Source organism: Pan troglodytes, chromosome 18 (assembly GCF_028858775.2).
Source record: "Pan troglodytes isolate AG18354 chromosome 18, NHGRI_mPanTro3-v2.0_pri, whole genome shotgun sequence".
Taxonomy (NCBI): Eukaryota; Metazoa; Chordata; class Mammalia; order Primates; family Hominidae; genus Pan; species Pan troglodytes.
Window position 1 is genome coordinate 22,054,371 of NC_072416.2, and position 27,506 is coordinate 22,081,876.

A 27,506-nucleotide genomic window follows, 5' to 3' on the forward strand; every position below is an offset into this window, starting at 1 on the left:
GTGAAACTTTGGTTGAAATGAGGTGCCTGGGAATGAGCAATTTCTTCTTTTTAAAATTCTTTTTCATAGCCTTTCAAGAATTTTTAGAATTAGCCAGTCTTGAACTCCTGACCCCAGGTGATCCACCTGCCTCGGCCTCCCAAAGTACTGGGATTATGGCGGGAACCACTGTGCCTGGCCCAAAGTTCCCCTTTTTATAAGGACACCAATCATATTGCATTAAGTCCCACCCCAGTGAACTTATTTTAACTTGATTACCTCCACCGAGATCCTACTTAGAAATCAGGTCACATTCTGAAGTACTGCGGACTGGGACTTGAACATACCTTTTTGAGGGGATGCAACTCAACTCATAACAGTGGTCACGGTATGAACAGCATGCCCTGGAAAGTCACACACCACATTTACGATAGTGGTACCTTCCAGACAGGGAAGAGGACACTGGAAAATTGGATTAGGAAGAGGTATTAGAGAGCTTCACCAGAAATGTTTTATTTCCTTAAGAAAACAAATGCAAGTCTGGAATTCATATGAAAAAGATTAGTATGAGTTAATATTTGACCTTTTCTTCTCTATGCTTCACTGTAGTCTAATGTTTCAAGTTTTTAAGAGAAGAGAAAACAGGAAGCCCTTTGAGGCAGTGTTTTCTGCTTCCAAATGCACAGGATTGGGTTGTACAGTATGAGCCCATCTTTTATGGAAGTTTAAGTCCTCTGTCTTCTGATTTTCAGGACATGAGGCTCTGCCTGCAGTCAGCAACTTGGAATATTCAGACTTCAGACCAGCATCACAGATTATAACCCTCCGTAAATCACCTGCATCCCAGCTCCCCTCAAAAGCCAGCCTGAAAGACCCATGAACACGTGACTCCAGTGTTCTCAACAACATCTTAAGATCAAGTTGGTTTGCACAACGTTTGCATCTACTTGGGACAAAGCAAGAACAATAAGGGCAAAAAAGTAAGTTTTCATACAGCTGAATTTATTCGGTTAAATAAACTACCCTTGTTTTTGAGATGGGGTCTCCCTCTCTTTTTTTTAAGTCCATAAAATGTTTTATGAGATAATGGTGATAGTCAATTGTGATAGCTGCCATTGCCTTTAATATCCTTAGATGGCAAAACAGAATTTTATTGGGACTAATTTCTTTCCTTCTCTCCACTCTCTGCAATAAAAACAATATTTTTTTTTTTTTGAGACTGAATCTCGCTCTGTCGCCAGGCTGGAGTGCAGTGGCACGGTCTCGGCTCACTGCAACCTCCCACTCCCTGGTTCAAGCAATTCTCCTGCCTCAGCCTCCCGAGTACCTGAGAATACAGGCACGCGCCACAACAAAAACAATTTTTTAAAAATTATTTGGTCTGTTTTAAGTCAAATAAATGATGGTTCATTGGAACTAGTTAAAAACTTCTGTAGAATCATTTTCATAATTTTAACTGTGGGTCTTAAGTATGTAGGGATCTTATATTATTTACAGGATCATCACTAGCATATAGAACATTGATTTCATTTATGTTAAGAGGTTAATCATGGGTTTTCATGACAAAGTTCACCCCGTTAGAAGATAAAACGTGGGGGCCGGGCGCGGTGGCTCACACCTGTAATCCCAGCATTTTGGGAGGCCAAGGTGGGTGGATCGCCTGAGGTCAGGACTTCGATAGCAGCCTGGCCAACATACTGAAACCCCGTCTCTACTAAAAATACAAAAAATTAGCTGGGCGTGGTGGCGGGTGCCTGTAATCCCAGCCACATGGGAGGCTGAGGCAGGAGACTCGCTTGAACCCAGGAGGCGGAGGTTGCTGTGAGCCGAGATTGCGCCATTGCACTCCAGCCTGGGCAACAGGAGGGACCTTCCATCTCAGAAAAAAAAAAAAAAGAAGAAGAAGACAAAATGTACGGCTGAAATTGGACTTTGTGGCCTTGTTTTGCCTCTCTCGGGGCAACTTCCTGCTCTTGGTGCTGGTCAATTTGCTGTTTTGTAAGGCCCTGGTTTCTCTTTCCTGTCTTTCAGGTAATAAATGGCCTCAATTAGAAAAATTAACCTTTGGACAATTCACAGGCTTCATGATCACATGTTCTAGCCAGGCCCGGGGCAGGAGATGGGAAAAGGAGATTAAAGATAAGAATCATAGCTGGCCATCCTCTGCTGGCACCTGTAGATCTAAAGCATTCTTTGTGACGGTTCCATGGTATTCCACTGTGCAGATGTCCTGTGACTGATTTAGCCCATCCCCTGTTGATGAATTTTTGAATTGCTCCCAGTTTTTTGTCATTATACACAAAGCTTGGCCTGACAATCCTTAGCAATTCTGGCTGAGTGTCTGGGTTTCGTGAGATCATTTTGGTGGTGCAGAACAGAACTCGTGGGTGGCTGGCCTGGCCTTATGTTAGCTTGAGGCGAGGAGAAGTGGGAGGCGGCAGAGAGCCAGGTAAATAGCTTGACTGTGACCTCATCCATATTCTAGGATGTAATTGATCCCTTGAAGATTTCTGAATTAGCTGAATGACAAACACAAGATACTTAGATGACCCATTCAAACCAGGAAGCCTTGCAACATCAAGTAAGGAGTCCTCAATTAACAGCCTTAGAAGACATGTCATTGCTTGGGCATGTGATTGAAAACCATTCAAATGGTGAAGTGAGAAACCCTAAATGGGATATGGAAAGGAGGACTTGAAATAGATGGTTCAATAGCCCTTATTGAGGAGGTGCTAGAGAAACAAAAACTAGGAAGAAAGAAAGTAGGATAGTACCCTCTTTGTGCTTTTTCCAAGGCAACAGGAAACAGTATCATTCCTTTGAACCTGCAGGATATCTCATTTACTCCTCTAATAGTTAACAGGAAGCTAAGGGTAAGGTTCTCAGAAGGCCACTCCCACTTCATGTGACATCAGTTTGAGAGACTATTTCCTTATGGCCATTTCCTCCTCTCTCTTTCCCGATCCTTTTCTGTGGGTTTAGCTCTTTGTTTGTTTAGGTATTTGTTGCAGTGCAGGTGGTATGGTTACAGCATTTGTTCCCAACTGTGAAACAGATGTGCAATACACAAGCTCTTGTCAAATGGCAGTGGAACAGAGAACTGTCCAACAGACTTGAAGCTAATTGTTGGCTGATCACATATAACATCCACCTTTCTATCTATCTATCATCTATCTACCCATCTATCTATCTATTCATCTTTCTATCTAATCTATGTGTGTTTTTGTATGTGTGTTATATGAATGTGTATATATAATGTATATTATATGTGTAGATCTATTATATATGTAGATATGAATAAATATATACATAAATTGTATGCATATCTTTGTGTGTATATACATATAATATACACATATAATACACATATACACATACAATATGAAGTTATATACATACATACATACATACATATATATTAATTTGTCAAAGATTCAAAACAAAGACCAAAATGATTTGTATCAGTCAGGCTAGTCTAAGCTCTGCTGCATCAAAATAAACTATCTCAAAATCTAAATGTCTTAAAACATAAAAGTTTGTTTCTTGCTCATGAAAAGCTACTGTGGGTAGGTGCAGGTGGGCTGTGATCCATGCAGTCATGCAGGAACCCGGGCTGGTGACTGGGTCCCCTTTGGGAATATCACTGGTTCCCATGGCAGTGGAAGGGGAGCTAGAGGGTCTCATTTTGGCTTTTGAATGCTTTCTCTTGGAAGTGACACAGTCACTTATGCTCACAGCCCACTGGCCAAAGATAGCCATATGCGATTGTCTTCCTGCATCACAATGACCTGGAGGGGACTCCAGAGTCTCTCCCCAACTCCACTCCTGCAGCCCCTCTTGGAGTTAGAGCTTCTGAGTGCTTTGTTTGCTGGTGACCCTGAGTCCTGGCTTTCATTACATTGTTATTCGATCCCTTTGAAAGAGTTCTCATGATAAATTATTTTCAGAAATTGATCTTGGGAGGAAGTGTAGTCCTCTTGAAAAACTGGTATACTTCCTTTTTATTCCCACACATAGTGAGTATTAGATAACTTGTCATGATTCCCTTTTAGTCTTGGCTAATAAGAAGCTCAGGGCAAAATTTAGTTCTCAGTTACAGTCACTATGTTGGCCTGGGAATTTTGCAGGATTGCTCCTTCCTCTACCTGATTATAAGACATTTCCTATTTCTTTCTTTCTTTTTTTTTTGAGACAGGGTCTCACTCTGTTGCCCAGGCTGGAGTACAATGGTGCAGTCATAGCTCACTGCAACCTCAGCCATCTTGGCTCAAGCGATCCTCCCGCCTAGCCTCCTGAGTAGCTGAGATTACAGGCATGTACTACCATGCCCAGCTAATTTATATATATATATAATCTATAGATAATCTATAGATTATATATATTATATAGATAATCTATATATAATCTATAGATTATAGATATTATATATAATCTATATATAATCTATATATTATAGATATTATAATCTATATATTATAGATATTATATATAATCTATATATTATAGATATTATATATAATCTATATATAATATATATTATAGATATTATATATAATCTATATATAATATATATATTATAGATATTATATATATAATATATATATTATAGATATTATATATATAATATATATATTATAGATATATATATCTATATATAATATATATAATATATATATCTTTTATATATAATATATATATCTTTTATATATAATATATATATCTATATATCTAAATAATATATATCTATATATATCTATTATATATCTATATATCTATTATATATATCTATATATCTATATATCTATTATCTATCTATCTATATATATAGATAGATAGATATATAGAGATATATATATAGACGGAGAGAGAGTTGGGGGTCTTGCTATGTTGCCCAGGCTGGTCTCAAACTCCTGGCCTCAAGGAATCCTCCTGCCTTGGTCTCCCAAAGTGCTGGAATTACAGATGTGAGCCATCATGCCTGGCCCATTTCCTATTTCTTTAATCATGTCCTGGTTGAGTGTGTGACTTTTACTGTGTACTCACTCCTATCTCTTTTGGAAGTTGCCAGGGTTTACATTGTACATAAATAAATATAATATCACATAATAGCTTCAATTCAGTGACTGCTTCCTTGATGTTGGCCACCTTCTGTGCCTTATCTTGTTCATTCCTTACAACAATCATATGAGATATTATTGTCAGTATTGTATGGTTGAGGAAACAGACTCAGAGGGGTTAAGTGACTTGCCCAAGTCCACACAGCCAGCAAACGGAAAGTAAGCCCAGTTCTATCTGACACCAAGGGCTGGGTTCCCAACCACTTTCATTTCATAGCATCACATAGACAGATGATTCCATTCAGGTAACGTATATTCACCTAGAAGACCTGTCTTCACATAGGTTTTGTTTTCATTGGTTCCAATTTTCTTTGATTTATGTATAAGAAAATTGGAAATATTTGTGAGCCAAAACCCTACCGCTTTTTTCAACTGGTATAATGGCTCCTGGGAGAATCGAAAGGTTTTATATTACAGCTTCTGATTTCTCATTTTCTTTTTAAAATTTAGGAGTATAGGCCAGGCGTGGTGGCTCACACCTGTAATCCCAGCACTTTGGGAGGCCAAGGCGGGTGGATCATGAGGTCAGGAGATTGAGACCATCCTGGCTAACACGGTGAAACCCCGTCTCTACTAAAAATACAAAAAAAAAAAAAAATTAGCCGGGCATGGTGGCGGGCGCCTGTAGTCCCAGCTACTCGGGAGGCTGAGGCAGAAGAATGGCGTGAACCCAGGAGGCGGAGGTTGCAGTGAGCCAAGATCGCACCACTGCACTCCAGCCTGGGCACAGAGTGAGACTCTGTCTCAAAAAAAAAAAAAAATATTTAGAAGTATGTATTTACAGAGATGTGCACAACTCTTAAGTGTGCAACCTGATGGATTTTTACACACACACACACACACACACACACATATGCCTCCCTTTAACCACCGCTCAAGATCATCAGCCAGCAACCCAGAGTTTCCCTCATGCAATTCCTGGTCATCACTTACCTCTTTCCTTCCTCAAGGTAGCCACTATTTTGACTTCTGTCACCATGTATTACTTTGCCTGCTTTTGAACTTTGTAAAAACATTATGCAGTATGAACTCTGTTGTGTCCAACTCTTTTTCCTCATCCTTGCATCTGTGACATTCATCCATGATGCTGCATGCAGCAGAAGTTCAGTCTTTGTTGCCTCTCTGTAGTATTTCATGGGATGAATATGCCACAATTCATTTACTTATTCCACTGTTGAATGACATTCAGGTTGTTTTCAACTTTTGACTCATGAAAAATAGTTTCTGGCCAGGCACGGTGGCTCACGTCTGTAATCCTAGCACTTTGGGAGGCCGAGGTAGGTGTTTCACCTGAGGTCAGGAGTTCGAGACCAGGCTGGCCAACATGAGGAAACCCCATCTCTACTAAAAATGCAAAAATTAGCAGGGCATGGTGGCGGGCGCCTGTAATCCCAGCTACTCGGGAGGCTGAGGCAGAGAATTGCTTGAACCCGGGGATGGGGGTGCGGAAGTTGCAGTGAGCCAAGATGGCGTCACTTAACTCCAGCCTAGGTGAAAGAGCAAAACTTCGTCTCGAAAAAAAAAAAAAAAAAAGAAAGAAAAAAGAAAAAGAAAAACAGTTTCTGTGAACATGTTTCTTATCTTTTGGTAGAAATACTCATTTATTTTGGGCCAATACAGCTGTATCTGTTTTCAATTTCTTGAATATACTAGGCATCGTTTTGCTGGTTAGATGTAATAGCTTTGGGCTTTGTTAGGCTGTGGAAGTTTCTGGAGCATAAATGTAACTTTCTAGTCTTAGAATACAAGTAAACAAATGGGATAATTTTTCTTGTTAGGAAAAGTAATTTGCAATAAAGCACAGCATTTAGTCTTCTTAGCACTACAGACAGTTTATATAGGTGTTCTTATTTGCAAAACTGGCATATTTGTCAGAATTCTTTTTTTTCATTTGCAAATGACAGACACCCAACTCAAACCAGCTTTAGTCAAAAAGAGAATGTAATGACTCGAGTATCCAGCTGCCTTCAGGTTTGGCTGGATTCAGGTGTTTAAATGATGTCATCAACATCTGACAATGTCATCAACATCTGGCTCCTCTTTCTGTTTATCTCTTGGTTCTATTCTCCTCCCTGTTGGCATCACTCTTAGGCCCTTCTCTACTGGTGACCACTGGCAGCTTCAGGTTTAAAATTTCCTAACTCTGGCCGGTTGCAGTGGCTAACACCTGTAATCCTAGCACTTTGGGAGGCCGAGATCAGATCGCTTGAGCTCAGGAGTTTGAAACCAGCCTGGGCAACATAGAGAAACCCTGTCTCTATAAAAATACAAAAATTAACCAGGCATAGTGGTGCACACCTGTAGTCCCAGCTACTCAGAAGGCTGAGGGAGGAGGCTCACCTACGCTTGGGAGGTCGAGGTTGCATCGAGCTGTGATCATGCCACTGCACTCTAGCCTGGACAGCAGAGTGAGACCCTGTCTCAAAAAATAAAATAAAGTAAAATTTCCTAGCTCCAAGGCCGGCAGAAGACAGAGCTTCTCTCTTCCCTACAGTTCTGATAAAACTCCCAGAATTGAATCTCACTGGCTTTAACTGGGTTGTACGCTCTGACAGAATCACTGTCTCCAGGAAGAAAATAATTCTGATGGGTCATATTCCACACCTGGCCCACAGGGACTGACTGCGTGGGAGAGGTGTTACCCAGGGAAAAGTGTTAACCACAAAAGCGAGAAATGGATGCCGTGCAGGGACACAATAATGAAACACAGATGTCAACTATGCTGAGAAATTTGGATGTGGGTTGGCACACGGACATTCTGAGACTGTAGGTGTTGGCAGAAAGTTAATATTATCGTAGCTCTGATTACTCAAGTCTAACCCTTGTCATTTACATAGAGATAAACTTGTAAAAGTTGGCTGAGCTTTAAAAATGTTCTACTTCCTTATTTCAAAAATATTGCCGTTCATCTCATCATGCTGGCTTGAAACTGTAGAGATATGCTTGACTTTTATTTTCCTTCTCACCCTTTCCCTATTGGATCAGCCAACAAATCCTATTGATTCTTTCTTTAAATTTTCTGCCCTACTAATTACTCTTTTTCTCTATTCCCTCTGACATGACATCGGAAGCTCCAGGCTTATGTATATATTCTATCCCCTTAGCCACCCCAGTGAAATAAGAGCACCTCTTTCCCAGTAAGCCTTGTCCCGGTCCTGGAGGACTGACTGGGTTTGCATGCCCATTCTTGAGCCAAACTCTGTGGACAGGGGGATGGTGGACACCTGAGTCATGTGACCATCCTGACCAGCCGGTCAGGAGTGCAGTCAGCCCTTCATGAATCACCTGGACCAAGAGCGAGGGAGAGTAGGCAAGTAAAAACAACAGATATCCAGCACACTTAGAAATGAAAACTGGAGGCCAGGTGCAGTGGCTTACGCCTGTAATCCCAGCACTTTGGGAGGCTGAGGCAGGAGGATCACTTGAGCTCAGGAGTTCAAGATCAGCCTGGGCAACAACATAGGGAGACCCCATCTCTACAGAAAATGAAAAAATTAGCTGGGCATAGTGATGCATGCTTGTGGTCCTAGCTACTCAGGAGGCTGAGATGGGAGGCTCGCTTGAGTCCCAAGAGATCGAGGCTGCAGTGAGCTATGATTGTACCATTGTAATACAGCCTGGGTGACAGAGTGAGACCCTGTCAAAATAAAAAAAAGAAGAAAGAAAGAAAAGAAAAAGAAAGAAAGAAAGAAAGAAAGAGAAAGAAAGAAAGAAAGAAACTCAACCAAGCATGGTGACTCATGCCTATAATCCAAGCATTTTGGGAGGCCGAGATGGGTGGATCACCTGAGGTCAGGAGTTTGAGACCAGCCTGGCCAACATAGTGAAACCCTGTCTCTACTAAAAATACAAAAATTAGCTGGACATGATGATGCACGCCTGTAATCCCAGCTACTCAGGAGGCTGAGGCAGGAGAATTGCTTGAACCTAGGAGGCGGAGGTTGCAGTGGGCTGAGATTACACCACTGCACTCCATCTTAGGCTACAGAGTGAGACTCCATCTCAAAAAAAAAAACAAAAGGAAAAGAAAATTAAAACTGCATCACCTCTTATTTCAAAGTGTTAAAAGAAAAACTTTAGACAAACTAGAGGTAACAGAGTTTAATCAAACAAAGAATGATTTGCTAATGGGACAGCCTCCCCAGCCAGAATAGGTTCTGAGGGACTTAGGTGCTGCCACATGCTGGGTCAAAGATTTATAGACAAGAAAAGGAAGATGACATAGAAAAAATGGAAGTGAGGTTCAGGAACAATGGATTGGTTACAGCTCAGCATTTGCCTTATTCGAACACAGTTTGAACAATTGGTTGCCTGTGATTGGCCAAAATTCAGTGATTGGTACAAGAGTAGGTTATAGTCTGTTGACACCTCTAGTTAGGTCACAGTTCATTATGTACAGAGAAATGTTTAGGCCAAACTTAAAATATGTTAGGAGGTAGCTTTGGGCTAAATTTGACAAAAGTATGCTGTGGTCTGTGGATCAGAGCTTATGGAGCTCATAAAATCTTATTTTCAAACTGGAAGGGGTCATAGCAATTGTCTACTTACCCTAGTCCTCTAGTTTCCATTAACCATTCTTCTTTTATGCACTTATATTAATTTATGCTTTGAACCCTAGAACCTCAAGTGTAATCAAAAAGCACAAAAAGTCCTTGTTTCTTTCAATCCTTTGGTTCACTGGTCCCCTCCCCCATAACCAAGGGAATATATTGTTCAAGATGAAAGCTTAGTTGCATGTGTTAAAGACCACAAAAACAGTGGTTTAAACAAGATAATTTTATTTCTCTCTCACATCATAGTCTTAGCTGATACAATGGCTGTGCTCTGTGAAGTCACCAGCAACCCAGCATCCTTTCCTCTGTTGTGCATTTATTCCAAATGCAGGTCTTGGCTTTGTGTGCATGACCCAAGATGGTGCACCATCATTTCTGCATTCCGGCCCAGAGGAAGCAAGATGGAGAAAGGGAGAAATAACCTCTTTCCTCTAACAGCACAGATGGGAAGTTGTGTGTATCACTGCTGCTCTCATCCCATTGACCATCCTCATGTTCATACCTTGGTGCAAGAGAATCTAGAAACATAGTCTTTATTCTAGGCAGTTGTGTACCTGACTACAAACGAAAGGAGAACAGATACTGGAAGATAACCAGCAATCTCTGCAGGGAAGAAAGGGAAAAAAATCTGACTTTTTCTTTTCTTCTTGTTTTTCAGGTGAAAAAAAAAAGATCCCTGAGTAATTGCAAATGCTGGGACAGTTTACCACTCCAGGGTGAAGAGTCCATACCAACATGTCTGCCTACTACAGGAATAACGGGTCTGAGGAAGACCCAGATTACCCTGACTATTCAGGGTCTCAGAACCATATGCAGGGGTATCTGAAAACTCAGGATTATCCAGATGTTCCAGGTCCTCTGAACAATCCAGACTACCCCGGCACCAGGAGCAATCCATACTCTGTAGCCTCCAGAACACGTCCAGACTATCCTGGGTCTCTGGCAGAACCAAATTATCCTAGATCTCTGAGTAATCCAGACTATTCTGGCACCAGAAGCAATGCATACTCTGCAGCCTCTAGAACAAGCCCAGACCATCCTACCTCTCTACCAGAGCCAGATTATAGTGAATTTCAGAGTCATCCCTACCACCGAGCATCATCCAGACAACCAGACTACCCTGGATCTCAACGAAATCCTGATTTTGCAGGCTCCAGCAGCAGTGGAAACTATGCAGGCTCCAGAACACATCCAGATCATTTTGGCTCCTTAGAACCGGACTACCCTGGAGCTCAGAGCAACTCTGATCATCCTGGACACAGAGCCAATTTGAACCATCCGGGATCCAGAAAGAATCTAGAACATACAAGTTTTAGAATCAATCCATACACAGACTCTCTGGGAAAGCCTGATTATCCAGGCGCTGACATTCAACCTAACTCTCCACCCTTTTTTGGGGAGCCAGACTATCCCGGTGCTGAGGACAATCAGAACTTGCCAAGCACTTGGAGAGAACCTGATTATTCAGATGCTGAGAATGGTCATGATTATGGCTCTTCTGAGACCCCAAAGATGACCAGGGGGTAAGTTCAGATATATATCCCTTCATTGGGAGTGGATGCTGAGTGCTGAATCATTAAGTCAATGGAATTTGGTTGGTGTGGTTTAGATTAGGGATATATATGATGGTTTCTATGACCTGAAGTTGTGGTGAAATGCGCATACCTATCTGTAGACCTTACCTGGGCCATGGACTCTCAGTTTGAGGCTTCAAGCCCTTACTTGAACTTAATCTTTCACCATCTCTTCCTTGGATCACCTTCCCATTATCCCACCTCTTCCTAATTCAATCCCTGTAAGACATCTAGATCCACACTGTTTTGACCCTGCTACATAGCCAACAAGGTTAAGACTTGACACTCATAAATCCAAACACTTTAATTAAAATTACATCAACAGTAATGAATTGTTATCCAGAAAATCTTTTGGAGATCTAACTCCGTGAAGTCAATTAGTTTTTTATATGAGATGTTTGCACCACTTCTTTGTTTTTTTTGGTCATTTTTTTTTCTTATTTTTTTTATTTTTCTTGAGACAGGGTCTTGCTATGTCACCCAGGTTGGAGTGCAGTGGCACAATCATAGCTCACCACAGCCTCAACCTTCTGGGCTCAATTGATCCTCCCACCCCAGCCTCCCAAGTAGCTGGGACTACAGGTGTGCACCTATTATGCCCGGCTAATTTTTTATTTTTTTTATAGAGATGGTGTTTTGCCATGTTGCCCAGGCTAGTCTTGAAGAAGGCTCCCAGCTGCTGGGATTATAGGCATGAGCCACCATGCCCGGCCATGTTTGCACCACTTCTGATTTTTACACTTTTATTTCTATTTTACTGAGATTATCAGAATTGATGACTTTTCACCAAAACTTTACTGCAGATTTGATTCACTGATTATCTGCACTATTTTAATCTAATTTTATCAATTATAGTTTTCACCATTTTCAGTATTCCCTTAAGGCTGGTTTTTTGTTGTTGTTGTTTTTTATTTATTCATTCATTCATTCATTCATTTTTTGAGATGGAGTTTCGCTCTTGTTGCCCAGGCTGGAGTGCAATGGCACGATCACAGCTCACCACAGCCTCTGCCTCCCGGGTTCAAGCGATTCTCCTACCTCAGTCTCCTGAGTAGCTGGGATTACAGGCATGCGCCACCACGCCCAGCTAATTTTGTATCTTTAGTAGAGACAGGGTTTCTCCATGTTGGTCAGGCTGGTCTCAAACTCCCAATCTCAGGTGATCCACCTGCCTCAGCCTCCCAAAGTGCTGGGATTACAGGCGTGAGCCACTGCACCTGGCCTAAGGCCATTTTTAAGTAGCAAGTCCAGTTTTTCCAGGTTTAGATTCTGTAGATCTAAATTTTGTCTAAAAGATTTTGATCTTCTGTCAATTTTTGTTCCTTGACAAATTTTACCAAATGCAGTTCTGGACACCGACAGCATTAGTCTGGGTTACTTAGTTCTACCAAATCTAATTTTTCCTGGGTTAAGTTTTTTCATGTTCATGTTGCCAACAAAATGTAATTTTTTTTTTTTTTTTTTTTTTTTTGAGACAGCGTCTCACTCTGTCATCCAGGTTGGAGTGCAGTGGCTCAGTTTTGGCTCACTGCAACCTCCATCTCTCAGGTTCAAGTGATTCTCCTGCCTCAGCCTCCCAAGTAGCTGGGATTATTACAGGCATGCACCACCATGCCCAGCTAGTTTTTGTATTTTTAGTACAGACAGGGTTTTACCATGTTGGCCAGGCTGGTCTTGAGCTACTGACCTCAAATGATCTGCTTGCCTCGGCCTCTCAAAATGCTGGGATTACAGGCATGAGCCACTGTGCCCAGTCTAAGATGTGATTTTTTAAAGTCAGTTTGTGGTTTAATCAGTAACAATGTTTGTCATGTGAAGTTGTAACCAATATGAGTTTGATTTTGCATTTACTGTTTCTACTAGTAATATTTATGAATTTGATTAAAAAACTGGTGGCTTGTATTTATCTCTAGGAACAAGGATATAGGACTTGGGCGTGCAGCAGTCCTGATGTCTTTAGAACCCAAATAGTAGGGTTAACAGGACCAGGTGAAAATGTCCTCCTTGGTCTTATCACCCACTGCCTGATTCATCATTCCAAAGCCCACCTTTGATCCTATCACTCCTTTGCTTTTCATCTTCCATGGGTCCCCATAACCTTTGGAGAAAGGCCACCCAACTTCACTTATAGAATGTTTATGAATAAGGATATGTCATGTTAATGTAAGATGCCAGCCAAAGACCAGCCTGACTGATCTCCTCTTAAGTCTCCTGTCTGCCCCCTGCCTTGACCTTATACTCTAGGTCAGTGGTTCTTGACTTTGGCTGATCCTTAGCATTACCCAGTTATCTGGGGAACTTTAAAAATAATACAGATGCCTCAGCCAAACCTTTAGAACTTCTGATTCAATTCTCCAGGACAAGGCTTGGGAAGTGGTATATGTAGTAAATTGAGAATCATTACTCATCAGTTGATTTTCATGGCATTTCCTTTATATATTCAGCACTTTCTGGCCTCACACCTTTTTTTATGCTGTTCTTCATTCTTGGAATGCCCTCCCTTTACGTATGAATGTGTCTTCTCAATCCCTGCTCAGATATATCTTTTCCATGCAGATTTCTCCCAAAACTCTCAGCAAGAATTCTCTTTCCTCCGAACTCCTTGGGCCTGTCTTCAGATACTCACCAGTTTCTACTTGTAGTATAATTGCTCATAGCTGTGTCTAAGAAGCTGTACCAACTTGTACTGTGAGCTTCTTGAGGGCAGATACCCCATGTTTTCCTCTTTGTATTCTCACCTTCTAGCCCATGCCTAACTCAGGGTTGGCATTTAGTCTGCATTTGTGGAATGGAATGGAATGGAATGGATGGATGGATGAATACATTAATGAATGGATGGATACATGGATGGATAGATGAATACATGGATGGATAGATGGATGGATGAATGTATGTATGGTTGGATGGATGGATGGTAAATGGATGGATGGATAAATGGATGGATGAATACATGAATGAATGGATGAGTACATGGATGGATGGATAAACAGATGAATCAATGGTTGGATGAATGGATGGATGGATGGATAAATGGATGGATAAATACATGATTGAATGGATGGATACATGGATGGATAGATGGATGAATGTATGGATGGATAAACAGATGGATGGATAAATAAATGGATGAATACATGATTGAATGGATGGATGGATGGATGGATGGATGACAATCCTTACTATACTCTTGGTTGGATAGTGATCCATCATTTTGGATTTTAGGGTGCTTAGCAGAACATCTTCAATCCAGCCCTCATTTCGTCACAGGAGTGATGGCCCCTTGGGCAACCTTTGGGGAGAGAATGAAGATTACCCTGAAGGCATTGAAATGGCATCCATGGAGATGGCAAACTCATATGGCCACTCTCTGCCAGGTGCTCCTGGAAGTGGCTATGGTAAGCATTTGTGAAGCCAGGATCATATCCTGGGAAAAAACTAAAATCACTGGATTTAGGGGTGGAATCATTAAGGAGACTTGGCAATAGGAGAATTGGTGTATCCTTCCAATCTCAGAGACCCTTTTTTTTTACATACAAAAGTTGAGAATTCAGTGTTTAGAGAAGCCAAGTTAATTGTCATCAATTATAAAAAAAATGCCAGGTAAGAGTTGTGGAAAATGGGGACCTGTGCACTCTGTTCCTACCAGAGTTGGTGAAGCTCAGTCCATGGTGGTTATGTGGCAATGTGGGCTCATTGTGGCAAGATCTTCATATTTTTCAGAAGCCATGTATTTGGGGTTTTATGTGAAACCTGATGTTGATCTGTTCCAAAATAATTTTTAAAAGTAAAAACAGTGAGCTGGGCAAACAAAACCACATTTTTTGTTAGCTGCCAGTGGCCACCTGTAGTTTAGCATATCCTAAAGGCATTCAGGCAATCAGCACATATGTGTTCAGAACCTACTGGGGGAAAAGGGAGTTAAGAGGTAGCTCTGCCCTCATGTTATTTAAAGCCTAAATAGGTCAACAAAAGTGCCACATCAAGACTAAAGAAAAGGCTGGGTGTGGTGGCTCATGCCTGTGATCCCAGCACTTGGGAGGCCACGGTGGGCAGATCACCTGAGGTCAGGAGTTCGAGACCAGCCTGGCCAACATGGTGAAACCCCGTCTCTACTAAAAATACAAAAATTAGGCAGGCATAGTGGAGGGCACCTGTAATGCCATACTCGGGAGGCTAAGGCAGAAGAATCACTTGAACCCAGGAGGCGGAGGTTGCAGTGAGCCAAGATCACACCACTGTACTCCAGCCTGGGCAGTAGAGCAAGACTCTGTTAAAAACAAACAAAAAAAAGACTAAAGAAAGTTAGCAAGCAAACTATTAATATTTGAAAAATCATGTTGTCCTCCTAATTTGTTGTGTGTATAGGTAAGATGCTTAGCTCCAGGAGGCAAAGGAAATTCTAAACAGTTGTTTTTTTTTTAAGACAGTGTCCTGCTCTGTCACCCAGGCTGATCATAGCTCACTGCAGCCTCAAACTCCTAGGCTCAAGCAATCCTCCCACCTCAGCCTACCCAGTAGCAGGGACTACAGTTGCATGCCACCATGCCTGGCACTTTTTTTATGCTTGAGAAAGATGGGGTCTTGCTATGTTGCCTGGGCTGGCCTTAAACTCCTGGCTTCAAGCAATCCTCCAGTCTCGGCCTCCCAAAGTGCTGAGATTACAGGCTTGAGCCTGGGCCAATTCTGAACAGTTCTTACTTTCTAGGAGGAAAAAGAGACATGTTCCAGGAAGCCGTTTGATGGCACAAGAGAAAAAAAAAATCCAGGCCATGTTAAAGGAATTTGGAGCCTGTGGAAGTCAGAAAAGGGAGAAGGTGTTCAGCCAATAAGAAGAGAACAAGAGACCCAAGTGCCGGGAGGTGCAGATGGGGGATTGATGAGCCTTGAGGAGTAGATGGGGCAGGTCTGGAAGAAGGCAGAGAGGAGGGGACAGGATGCATAGCCGTGTACTAATGAAAACACTGACTGTTAACACATAGAAAATTTTCATTCCGGGCCTAATTTTAAAAATTAGCTGGGCGTGGTGGCACACACCTGGGGTCCCAGCTACTTGGGAGATTGACACAGGAGGATCACTTGAGCCTGGGAGGTTGAGGCTGCCGTGAGCCATGATTGTACCACTGCACTCTGGCCTGAGTGACAAAGCGAGACCCTGTCGCAAAAAAAGAAAGGACCAGACAGGACAGGACAGGAAAGGAAGGGAGTGGAGGGGAGGGGAGGGGAAGAGTTGGGGGGAGGTGGAGGGGGAGAGAGGGAAGGAAGGAAGGAAGGAAGGAAGGGAGGAAGGAAGGAAAAAGAAAAGAGAATATTCCTTTGGGAGCACAGACATCAGATAGCCCAGGGCTATTCCCAACCTTTATTCCAAGCATTCCTCCACAGGGGCAATAGAAATCCCAAGGGGGGAATATCTGCTCTTGAAAGGCCAGAAAAAAATCTCACTCTTAATGTATAAAGCAGGGATACACATGTAGTACACAAACAGATACAGTATATCTTTGGTATTAAAACTTCTTAGAGGACGGCAATGAGGAAAAAATGTCTCCCCTGCTTAAGGGGCTGATAATGAAACAAGATTGAGACATACTGTGCTACTCCAGTGCAAGTGGAACTTATAACTGCAAGCAAATCTTGAGTGTTTCCTATGCCCTGGAGTCTCTGTCCAGCACTTGACTTTTATTATCTCATTTAATCTGTACAACTGCCTTTCAGGCAGGCACTGCCACTCTCCCTGTTTTAACAGATGGGAAAACTAAGACTTAGAAAGAAATATGCACAAGGTCACTCACTTACTAAATTGATAGAGCCAGGATTGAATCCCGTCTCTCTACCCAAAACCTGACCTCTTATTTACCCTGCATTACTGCTAGGTTGAATCAGGGCAAACACAAACAGATTCCTGACCACAAAGCTCTATAGAACATTGGAAGATAAAATACTTGAAAAACAAAAAAAGCAGGTCAGTATAGCTCACTTCTCTGGGATCTTTTGTAGGGCAAAGTTTGCAGCCCTTGGCAATCACTTGTCCAGTGTCACCCCATCCTGATAAAGTGTTCACTCCTTAAGGAGAACCTGTATTCATCTATGTACCCTCCAAGGCTCTAGGTGCTCTTCCTAGTGTCACAGTGCCTGGCCCACAGTAGGTGCTTGAAAAATATTAACTGAGTTAATAACAACAACAACAACAACTATAAGAGTTGTATCAGCTAGCTATTGCCACAAGAATGCTGCATAACAAACAACTCCAAAAATCCAGAGTCGTACAATAAACAAGCATTTATTTCTTTCGGGTCTGCAAGGTTGGTTGGCATTTGGCTGAACTACGCTGAATTTGTTGTGCTTGGCTCTACATCATGGGTTCTATTTAGTTCTAGTGTCCCTCTTCTTGGACCAGTGAGTGACCTAGGGCAATGTCTTCCCATGCCGTAAGCTGAAAGTGCTCAAAATGGCAAGCAGAAACACACGGTATCTTTAAAAGCCTTGGCTTGGAACTGGCACACTGTCACTTCTGCCATATTCCATTGTTCAAAACAAGTCACACGACTAAGCCCAATATCAATGGAGGTAGTCAAGGTAGGGGAAGTGTAATATTTGCTGAATAACAATTAATCTACTATAACAGTTAATATATATTAGAGTTTAATATGTTCGAGGATTATTTAATCATTTCACATGTGTTCACTGATTCAATTCCCACAACAATCCTATGTGAAGGTTCTATTATTATCCCTATTTATTTATTTATTTTTGAGACAAAATGCCCGCTCTTTCGCGCAGGCTGGAGTGCAGTGGTGCAATCTCAGCTCACTGCAGCCTTTACCTCCCGAGTGGCTGGGACTACAGGCACACTACCACCATGCCCAGCCAATTTTTTTATTTTTTGTAGAGACAGGGTTATGCCATGTTGCCCAAGCTGGTCTCAAACTCCTGTGCTCAAGCGACTGTCCCACTTTGGCCTCCCAAAGTGCCGAAATTACAGGCATACACCACCACACCTAGCCTGTTATCCCTATTTTAGAGACTAAGATATTGAAGCTCAGAGATGCTAAGACACACACCCAGGGGGCGCACAACTAGGAAGTAACAGGGCTGGGAGTTGATTCCCAGGCAAGAAGCTCCAGAAGGTCTTGCAATGTAATTTTGCATACTGTCCCCATTAAAATGTGCTCCATTTTCTCCATTTCTCCCAGCTACTTGGGAGGCTGAGGCTGGAGAATCACTTGAACCCGGGAGGCAGAGGTTGCAGTGAGCCGAGATTGCGTCACTGCACTCCAGCCTGTGTGACAGAGCAAGTCTCAAAAAAAAAAAAAAAAAAAAAAAAGTGGACTAGAGTAAGGCTATGTTAGAGTGCAGTTTATATAGTCAAACAAAGTATTATTTTGTAAAACTTGCTTTTCAGTTCTATATGTATAGGTGTGTCCTGGATCTCAGTGCAACCATTATTTACACACACACACACACACACACACACTTTTTTACTGGGCTCCATGACTCAAGCCTGTAATCCCAACACTTTGAGAGGCCAAGGCTGGCAGATTGTTTGAGCCGCCCAGAAGTTCGAGACCAGCCTGGATAACATGGTGAAACCCCCTCTCTACAAAAAATACAAAATATTAGCCAGGCATGGTGGTGCATGCTTGTAGTCCCAGCTACTCAGGAGGCTGAGATGGAAGGATTGCTTGAGCCTGGGAGGTCAAAGCTGCAGTGAGCTGAAATCGCACCACTGCACTCCAGCCTAGGTGACAGAGTGAGAACCTGTCTTAAAATATATATTAATATATATATTTAATGTAATTTTTAATATTATATATTATATTAAAATATATATAGATAATATATATTATTATATTTTAATATATTATATTTATTTTTATATTATATAACATATAAAATATAGATTATATGTAACATAAAAATATATAAATATATTAGAAATACAAAAAATATATAAAATATATAGTATAAAATATATATTTATTTTTATATCATGTAGTTTATATGTATTTTTTTCTTTTTTTTTTTTGAGTCAGAGTCTCGCTCTGTTGCCCAAGCTGGTGTGCAGTGGCGCGATCTCGGCTCACTGCAAGCTCCACCTCCTGGGTTCATGCCATTCTGCCCCAGCCTCCCGAGTAGCTGGGACTACAGGCGCCTGCCACTACACCCGGCTAATTTTTTTGTATTTTTTTAGTAGGGACGGGGTTAGCCAGGATGGTCTCGATCTCCTGACCTCGTGATCCACCTGTCTCGGCCTCCCAAAGTGCTGGGATTACAGGCGTGAGCCACCGTGCCCGGCCACATATACATATATTTTTAGAGACAGGGTCTCATTATGTTGCCCAGGATGGTCTTGAACTTTTGGGCTCAAGTAATCCTCCCACCATGGCTTCCCAAAGCACTGGGATTACAGGCGTGAGCTACCTCACCTTGCCAACAATTATTTTTAACTATGGCTTAGTCAAATGAAAAACCATTGATCTAGGCTGATTATATTTAACAGCACTGTTTTTGTATTTTTGTCCTAGTTTCCACCCAAGTTCTTAATCAGTAGTCTGTTAGAACCTCAAAGACCAGGTCTCAGTCTTATTAGCCGTTACAAACCACTATTAGCACATCATAACTATTGCATGCCAGGAATGTCTAGTGTGGTGAGACTAATCGGCAATGTCTCCTTCCTCTTCCCTCCAGTGAACCCTGCTTATGTAGGTGAAAGTGGTCCTGTCCATGCTTATGGAAACCCACCATTGTCTGAATGTGATTGGCACAAGTCACCCCAAGGTAAGTGATATGGTTTGGCTCTGTGTCCCCACCCACCTCTCATTTCAAATTGTAATCCCCATATGTCGGGGGAGAGACCTGGTGGGAGGTGATTGGATCATGGGGGTGGTTTCCCCCATGCTGTTCTCATGATAGTGAGGGAGTTCCCTTGAAATCTGATGGTTTAAAAGTGACAGCTTCCCCTGCACCCGCTCTCTCTCCTGCCCCCATGTAAGACGTGCCTTCTTTCCCCTATGCCTTCCACCACGTTTGTAAGTTTCCTGAGAAATGCCCCCCAGCCATGAGGAACTGTAAGACAATTAAACCTCTTTTGTCTATAAATTATGCAGTCTCAGGCAGTATTTTTATAGCAGTGTGAAAACAGACTAATACAGTAAGACTTAAAGGACAGTGACCAAAAAGTCAACCCTGGAGAAGGAACATGTCCAAGACAATCCACCCATTGCCATTTCCTTTGACCTCCAGTGTGGTTACTAATGCAGAACCTGCTTAACATATCATAATGGAGTTTTCTTTTAGATGTATAGTTTGTTGTCTTCTGGGGATCAGGGTGTCTTCATTAGGAATCTTCTGGTTGCAAGTGACAGAAACCCAACTCAAACAGGCATTAGCCCAGGGGGAATTCATTGGCTCATGTGGTAGAAGCGTATGGGGGAAACTTAAAGAAATGAAAGTAGAAATATTAGTACCTTCCAGCACCTAGTACAGTGCCTGGCACGTAGTAGGTATTTTAGGGATATTTGTTAGATTAATTTGTTGAATGAGTACAGAAATCAGGACCTCAGTCTGACGTCAGGGAACTCAGTGTCACCTGGACTCTGGTTTCCCATCCATTTCTCATCTTTGTAAAACTTGCTTTTCAGTTCTGTATGTATAGGTATGTCCTGGATCCTCAGCTTCTCTTTAAGTTAGACCTCATTCATCTCCATCAGAGTCAGGACTTGTCCACAGGCCAGAGAACACGGCCAATAGCAGGCCCACGTGAGCCCTCTGCTTAGCCACCTCATTAGGAAGTCTTGCTTCCTCCCTGGGTCTATCTCTAATGCGGGGGAAGGACTCTGGCCAGTCTAACTGGAGCACATGCCCACACTTGAGCCAATCATTTTTACCACAGGGGACAAGACTGGATCACCTGCCTATTCTGTGGCTAATGCCTGTGTTGGTGGGGACAAGATGCATTGATCAAAGTTTTTGTGAATATTCATATAATTATTATGATAATGGAGTGTGGAAGCAGTCAGACTGGTGAAAGATAGAAGGCGCTGCAATCAGTTAGGAAGCTCTCTAAGGATCACTGTGTGTGGTGATGAAGGTTGAATCAGAGGCAGAGACTGAAAAATAAAAAGGAAGCAACAAGCCAGGCACGGGGGTTATGCCTGTAATCCCAACACTTTGGGAGACCGAGGCGGTAGGATTGCTTGAGCTTGGGAGGTTGAGGCTGCAGTGAGCTGTGATCACGCCATTGCAGTCTAGCCTAGGTGACAGCGTGAGACCCTGTCTCAAAATCAAACAAACAAAAACAAAAAATGAAGCAACAGAGGAGAGAGACTAGACTAGGGAATGCTGGAGCCACAAGGCAAATCTGTGAGCAACAAGGAATAAAGTAATGAGGTCCTCTATATAATGATGCATGTGGAGAGAAGCCACTTAGAACTCTCACCTTTCAGCCCCATCGCCTATAAGATAACCGTTAGCCTCATCCTTCAAGAGATGTATGCCTTTTCAGGGAGGGTTAGATATTGCTACTTGGAAGGGAAAAGCGTTGGGATATAAATGATCACACTGTCTATGTGGTCCCCACTGGGGCACAGAATGGCTTTAATTATCAGGGAGAATAAATACCTTTAAACATCATGACTGCTCTGTCTTGCCAGCATGAGGTTTGGAGACTGTATAGAAAAAAACACACTCAGAGTGTTTTTTCTGTTCTCTTACTCCACAACCATCAACAAAGAAGGCTTCTGTGAACAAATGGGTGGGGGTTTCTCCCCACACACCAAGAAAGCGATCAGTTTTACAGCAGACATTGCTGGGTGTCCTCCAATTCAATTCTGACGCTATGTACCTGGAGATAGTGTCAGATCCCATAGGACAAAGGCACAGTCCCCAAGACTATATACCTCCTTCAGACCCCAGCCACATGTCCAGGCCGCCGGAACTTTTTCTTCTTTTTATTATTATTATTATTATTTTTAAGGATCTCACTCCGTTATTCAGGCTGGAGTGCAGTGGCACCATCTCAGCTCACTGCAACATCCGCCTCCCAGGTTCAAGCGATTCTTGTGCCTCAGCCTCCTGAGTAGCTGGCATTACAGGCATGCGCCACCACGCCCAGCTCATTTTTGTATTTTTAGTAGAGACGGGGTTTCGGCATTTTGGCCAGGCTGGTCTCAAACTCCTGACCTCAACTGATCTGCCCACCTCGGCTTCCCAAAGTGCTGGGATTACAGGCATGAGCCACCGCACCCAGCCCCAGAACTTCTGACCAACCAGCTTCAAGTTGGGGTTCCCACGACCTCCTCCTTTGGTTTGGTTAATTTGCTGGAGCAGCTCACAGAACTTCGGGAAACTTATGTTTACTGGCTTATTACAAAGAATATTACAAGGGACGTAGATGAAGAGATGCATTAGGTGAGGTATAGGGGAAGGGACACAGAGCTTCCATGACCTCCCTGGGTGAGCCACCCTCCAGGAACCTCCCCGTCTTCAGCTATCAGAAAGCTCCCTGAACCCAGTCCTCTTGGGCCTTTTATTGGGAGGCTTCATTACATAGACATGATTGACAAGCATGTAGAAATGAGACTGGATGGCCGGGCATGGTGGCTCTCACCTGCAATCCCAGCACTTTGGGAGGCCGAGGCAGGTGGATCACCGAAGGTCAGGAGTTCGATACCAGCCTGGCCAACATGGTGAAACCCCGTCTCTACTAAAAATACAAAAATTAGCCGGGCATGGTGGCATGTGCCTGTAGTCCCAGCTACTTGGGAGGCTGAGGCAGGGGAATCACTTGAACTCAGGAGGCGGAGAATGCAGTGAGCCGAGATCAAAGGGTGTATGATCTCATACTAATAGACAGGTTGGGGAAACCCAGAAAGCCGTGTCTGTTCAGATCCTTCTTGGGCTTTCTGTGCAGCATTCCTTCCTCCAGGGTTTGGGGCAGGACCCCTTCTGAAATGAGGGAGAATTTCTTTATGACCAACTCCAAGACAGAAAGGTGGGGAAAGACTGGAATCCTGCCTTGGGGAGAAGATAGAGCAAATGAAAAGAGGCAGGAGATCAGAGAGAGAGATTCTGTTTTCTGAGGCTTAAAATTCTAACATTATAACAAGGGCTATGGTAGTTATGAGCCAGGAACCACGGGTGGGAAAAAATTATATATATATATTATATATATATATCAGAGGAACCCTGGTAGAAGAGGAGTCCCCAAAAGGCAGAGAGTAGTAAAGAAATAGAGAACCAAAAGATGAACCTGGCTGTCTTCATCATTTTGCTTTGTGTTGAATCTGATTCACAAACCACATGCAATTAAATAATAGCCCAGGCTGGGTGCACTGGCTCACACCTATAATCCCAGGACTTCTGGAGGCTGAGGCAGGTAGATCACTTGAGTTCAGGGTTTAAGAACAGCCTGAGCAACACAGTGAAACCCCATCTCTATGAAAAATAGAAAATTTGGCCAAGCATGGTAGCTCATGCTTGTAATCCCAGCACTTTGGGAGGCCTAGGCGGGTGGATCACTTGAGGTCAGGAGTTTGAGACCAGCCTGCCCAACATGGTGAAACTCCGTCTCTGCTAAAAATACAAAAGTTAGCTGGGCATGGTGGTACATGCCTGTGATCCCAGCTACTCAGGAGGCTCAGGCTGGAGAATCACTTGAACCCGGGAGGTGGAGGTTGCCGTGAGCTGAGATCATGCCACTGCACTCCAGCCTGGGCAACAGAATGAGACTCTGTCTCAAAAAAAAAAAAAAGAAGAAAAAAGAAAAATTAGCCAGGCCTGGTGGCATGCACCTGCAGTGCCAGCTACTCTGGAGGCTGAGATGGGAAGATCCCTTGGGCCCAGGAGGCAGACACTGCAGTGAGCCAAGATCACCCTACTGCACTCCAGCCTAGGGGACAGAGTGAGACCTTGCCTAAAAAAGGAAAGAAAGAAAAACAAAAGATAGCCTGATAAAGTATAGCTTTGATGAATTAATTATGCTGTGTCCCTAGGAAGCGCCTTCCACATAGTGTGCGTGCTTATATTCATTCATTTATGAATGAATATTTTGAGATGGAATCTCACTATATTGCCCCGACTGTTCTCAAACTCCTGGGCTCAAGCAATCCTCCCGCCTCAGCCTCCCAAGTAGCTGAGAATACAGGTGTGAGCCACCACCTCAGTTGGCAAGAATGAATGAATGATACACCAGCATCTTTTTTGTTATTGTTTTTGAGGCAGAGTTTCACTCTGTCCCCCAGGCTGGAGTGGAGTGGAGTGACCTCGGCTCACTGCAACCTCTACCTCCTGAGTTCAAGCAATTCTCCAGCCTCAGCCTCCCAAGCAGTTGGGATTACAGGCCTCTGCCACCACACCTGGATAATTTTTGTATTTTCAGTAGACAGAGTTTCACCATGTTGGCCAGGCTGGTCTTGAACTCCTGGCCTCAAGTGATCCACCCACCTCGGCCTCCCAAAGTGCTGTGATTAGAGGCATAAACCACCACACCTGGCAAGAATGAATGAATGATATACCAGCCTCTTGTTACAGGAAGGGGCCAGAGTGAAATGACTAAGAGTTCTGCTTTGGGTTCAGAGCAATCTGGATTTGACCCCAGCTCTACTGCTTGCTGGTTTTGTGACAAATTATTTCATGAAGCATCAGTTTTCTTAGCTATAAAATGGGGTTGATTTTAATATCTACTTAATAGTGTAAATGTTGTGCTCTATTTAAAGTACTTGGCCTGCAGTAATGGCAGGTATCATTACTGTTAATTATCACTGTTGGGAGAAGGAGTACGTAGGGTCTAGTTCAATTTTGACATTTAATGAAAGTGTGATGAGGAGGAGCAGCGTCCGTTCAGCTCTCTGCACCTCAATTTCTACAACTATTAAATAAACAACTAGGCCTAGGTGATTTGAAATTAGATCTATTGGATAGGAATTGTGTTTATGTGCCTGGCACTGGAACAGAAACGTGGCTTAGCAATAAAGGGGTTTATTTTTCTCATGTACTGAGAAGTGTGGGTTAGGTGCAATGGTTCACACCTGTAATCCCAGCACTCTGGGAAGCCAAGGTGGGAGAATTGCTTGAAACCAGGGGTTCGAGACCAGCCTGGACAACAAAGTGAGACCCTATGTCTTTAAAAAAAAACAAATAGCTGGGCATGGTGGTGCCCCTGTGGTCCCAGATACTCAGGAGGCTGGAGCAGGAGGATTACTTGATCCCAGGAGGTCAAGGCTGCAGTGAGTAATGATCACACCACTGCACTCCAGCCTGGGAAACAGAGCAAGACCTCATCTCTAAAAAAAAAAAGTTTAAAAATTTGTACTTTTTTTTACATGCGGTGGCTCATGCCTGTAATCTCAGCACTTTGGGAGGCTGAGGCAGGCGAATCACTTGAGGTCAGGAGTTCAAGGCCAGCCTGGCCAACATGGTGAAACCTCGTCTCTACAAAAAATACAAAAATTTGCCAGGCTACTCAGGAGGCTGAGGCAGGAGAATTGCCTGAACCCAGGAGGCAAAGGCTGCAGTGAGCCAAGATCATGCCACTGCACTCCAGCCTGGGCAACAGAGCGAGACTCTGTCTCTAAATAAATAAATAAATAAAAATTTTTAAAAAGTAAAAAAACAAGAAGCATGGAGGGAGGAAGTGCAAAGTTTGTACAGCAGCTCCACCCGTGATGCCCTCAAGGACTGAAGCCCCTTCTGCAGCCTTTTTCTCTACCATCCTTAGCAGGTGAACGTTCATTCTCTTCTTTTCAAAATGTCTGGAGGAAGACTGGTGAAGGGCAAATTGTGAACCCAGGCAAACTGTCCCCTTTGAAAGAGTATTCCTGGAAGCCACAAGTCTCATTGGCTAAAACTGAGTCACAGGCCCACCCTTAGCCGCAAAGAACACTGGGAGACTTTGAGCACTATGTCTGCACAGGAAATGGAGCTTTTGCTGGTGTGAGAAAGAAGAAGACTAGAGACTGAGAGCCGGACAAATAGCAGAGTCCACTACCTAAGGCATCCGGAGATAATAATTGTATCCCTGTAAACCCATGTGGATTTCTACAGGCAGATAAAACTACAGATATAAAACATAAGTTCAGCCAGGTGCTGTGTCTCACGCCTGTAATCCCAGCACTTTGGGAGGCCGAGGCAGGAGGATCACGGGGTCAGGAGATCGAGACCATCCTGGCTAACGTGGTGAAACCCCGTCTCTACTAAAAATACAAAAAATTAGCCGGGCATGGTGGCGGGCGCCTGTAATCCCAGCTACTTGGGAGGCTGAGGCAGGAGAATGGCGTGAACCTGGGAGGTGGAGGTTACAGTGAGCTGAGATCGCACCACTGCACTCCAGCCTGGGTGACATAGCGAGACTCCATCTCAAAAAAAAAAAAATATATATATATATACGCATTTAGAATATATATATATGTATATTTAGAACATATATATGTATATTTAGAACATATATATGTATATTTAGAACATATATATATATGTATATATATAAGTTCTAGGCCAGAGGCACTAAATTATAAAAAAAAATCTTGCCCTTTGACTATGAGTCATTTAGAAAAATATCTTCCTTCTGTTTCTAGAATCCCATTGTCTTAAATGAAAGATTCTGTTTTCGATTTCTTGCCTAGCTACCAAGACAGAATTCTCTGCAGGAAAACACTCCTTCTCCTGAGAAAACTCCTCAGGGGTTAGATGCAGGGAGTTATGTTGTGATTTGTGTAGGGGTGGCTTTGGTGAGCTCATCCTGGCATTTTAAAAATAATGTGAATGGTGTATCCCTTTGTGATCATCATCACTTTTTCCCTGCGAGTCCCAATCAATGCGGGTGTGACTGCTGTATGAAGTCTCAGGAAGCCCACCCCAGTGGAGAAGAAGGCTTGCAGGAGGCAGGAGATGCTGTCCGATGACCACGTGAATGAAATCATCATACAGGTTGAGAATGTTTCCTCTGGGGTCCAAAGCCACCCATCCTCAAATCAGATTTTTCAAGAAAAGGTGCTGCTAGACTCAAGCATCAACATGGTTTCGTCAATATCTGACATTGATGTGATAGACTCTCAGACAGTCAGCAAAAGGAATGACCAAAAGGGTAACCAGGTGCTGCGGTTTTCAACATCTTTGAATGAGTCGATGTCTCAGACCCTTCATAGCCTGGAATGCATGGGCATAGACACTCCTGGTTCTTCACATGAAACTGTTCAAGGTAGTGAAATGCTGGGGAAGAGAAGTAGGGGAGTAGGAAAAAAGGCTTCCTCATTGTCCACAGCATATTTTACTTTTTAGATATCAAGTGGGGC

At 42.9% G+C, this 27,506-nt stretch overlaps 1 protein-coding gene across 4 annotated transcripts in view; it reads left to right on the top strand.

Moving 5' to 3' along the window:
* TMC5 (transmembrane channel like 5) overlaps window positions 1–27,506 on the top strand; it is an 87,306-nt gene that overhangs the window by 19,086 nt on the left and 40,714 nt on the right. For 3 of the 4 annotated variants that reach the window (XR_010152570.1, XM_016929563.3, XM_016929562.4), the window contains exons 2-5: window positions 732–959; window positions 10,308–11,172; window positions 14,446–14,618; window positions 19,906–19,995. Coding sequence is in view for 3 of the 4 variants with exons in the window: in XM_016929563.3 (XP_016785052.3) it covers window positions 10,385–11,172; window positions 14,446–14,618; window positions 19,906–19,995 (1,051 nt within the window). In the remaining variant the exon portion in view is untranslated. Of the gene's footprint in view, window positions 1–731; window positions 960–10,307; window positions 11,173–14,445; window positions 14,619–19,905; window positions 19,996–26,747; window positions 27,413–27,506 lie in introns of those variants that run through there. The other variant, XM_016929564.3, reaches the window with a different exon arrangement.